The sequence below is a fragment of the Myotis brandtii genome, unplaced genomic scaffold (genome assembly GCF_000412655.1).
Source record: "Myotis brandtii unplaced genomic scaffold, ASM41265v1 scaffold463, whole genome shotgun sequence".
Lineage (NCBI taxonomy): Eukaryota > Metazoa > Chordata > Mammalia > Chiroptera > Vespertilionidae > Myotis > Myotis brandtii.
In genome coordinates, this window is record NW_005367694.1 from 597,463 (window position 1) to 598,748 (window position 1,286).

Genomic DNA, 1,286 nt, shown 5'->3' on the forward strand with positions numbered 1-1,286 from the left:
ATAACTTGGGTCCAGGGCGGCCCAAGGTATGTCGTCTTGACGGGCAGGCTCAGGCCTCCTGGCTGTCCTGGGCGTGGGGTGCTGGGGGAGGCTGGACGGCAGGCCTGTCCCCACCCCTCTGCTCGCCTTCCAGGCCCAACCTGGTGTCTCTGGACCTGGGCTTCAACGACCTGACAGACCTGCAGGGCATGATGGCCAGCCTCAGCACCCTGCAGCGCCTGCGGCTGCTGGTCCTGCAGGGCAACCCGCTGGCCCTGGTGCCCTACTACCGCGGCTTCACCATCGACAGCCTGGCCCGGCTCTGCGTGCTGGACGACATCACCGTGTCTTCCAGCGAGAAGCACCAGTTCCAGGGGCTCCGCTACAAAGCGGGTGAGGGAGCCGCCCGCCCGGCTGCTGGGTGTCTGTCCCCAAGCTCCCTGGTTGACCCGAGACGTCTCTCCCAGATTTGACCCGGTGACTGGGATTTGGGGACCAGGGGAGGGAGGCTGGGCCTCCTGGGTCCCCTCCCTCCCTAGGCAAATGGGAAACTCTTTGATCAGCCTCTTCCCTTCCGTGGTGGCTTGAGATCACCCCCTGGTGGCCCTGCCACCAGCTGCACGAGGCTTCTCAAGGTCAAGGTGACAAACATTGATGCCAGAGGGCACCTCCCGGCAGGCCCTGCCCAGGCAGCGCCTTCTTACCTGGGAGCGTCCTGCGGCCGAGCTGCTGCTGTGGTTCCCATCGCACAGGTCGGGGGACCAGGCCAAGGGCATCTCACCCGAAGGGGACCTGTTTGAACTTGGCCGCGCTCAGCCCCGTCTGTCCTCCCGCTTCCACCCCAAGCGCCTCACGCCTGCCCGTTCCCCCTGCAGACGTCCTGGCGCGCGAGGCGCAGTTCGTGGTGACGATCGGAAACATCAGAGGGGTTCTGGACTCCTCGGTCCTGGACCCGGAGCCGGGGCCCCAGGGGCCCTTCATCACCTACAGCTACTACGTGACCTACGACTTCGTGGAGGACGAGGAAGGCGAAGGGAGCGAATACGGAGGGGTCCTGGCCGAGGTGCGCCCGGCGGGTCCTGGGGGGGGGAGGGGGCTGCTCTGGGCCCACGGGTTTCCCTCAGCCGCTTTCCTCCCGTTGGAGTCACTCCCAGCGGCTCACCCTTCTGTCCCTGAACCAGGGGGCACCCCAATTTCTCCACCAGGCGATGTCCCCCACCCCGCCTCCCAGCCCCGCAGCGCCCCCCGGGGGAGGCGGAGGGGTGTGGTTCACGCGGCGCAGACGGCTCCCTCCACCCCCCAGATCT

At 67.3% G+C, this 1,286-nt stretch overlaps 1 protein-coding gene across 1 annotated transcript in view; it reads left to right on the forward strand.

Annotated features, from left to right (window-relative positions):
• LRRC43 (leucine rich repeat containing 43) overlaps positions 1–1,286 on the forward strand; it is an 18,130-nt gene that overhangs the window by 13,464 nt on the left and 3,380 nt on the right. The window contains exons 9-11 of the mRNA XM_014547017.1: positions 134–372; positions 855–1,042; positions 1,161–1,272. Coding sequence (XP_014402503.1) covers positions 134–372; positions 855–1,042; positions 1,161–1,272 — 539 coding nt within the window. The remainder of the gene's footprint in view (positions 1–133; positions 373–854; positions 1,043–1,160; positions 1,273–1,286) is intronic.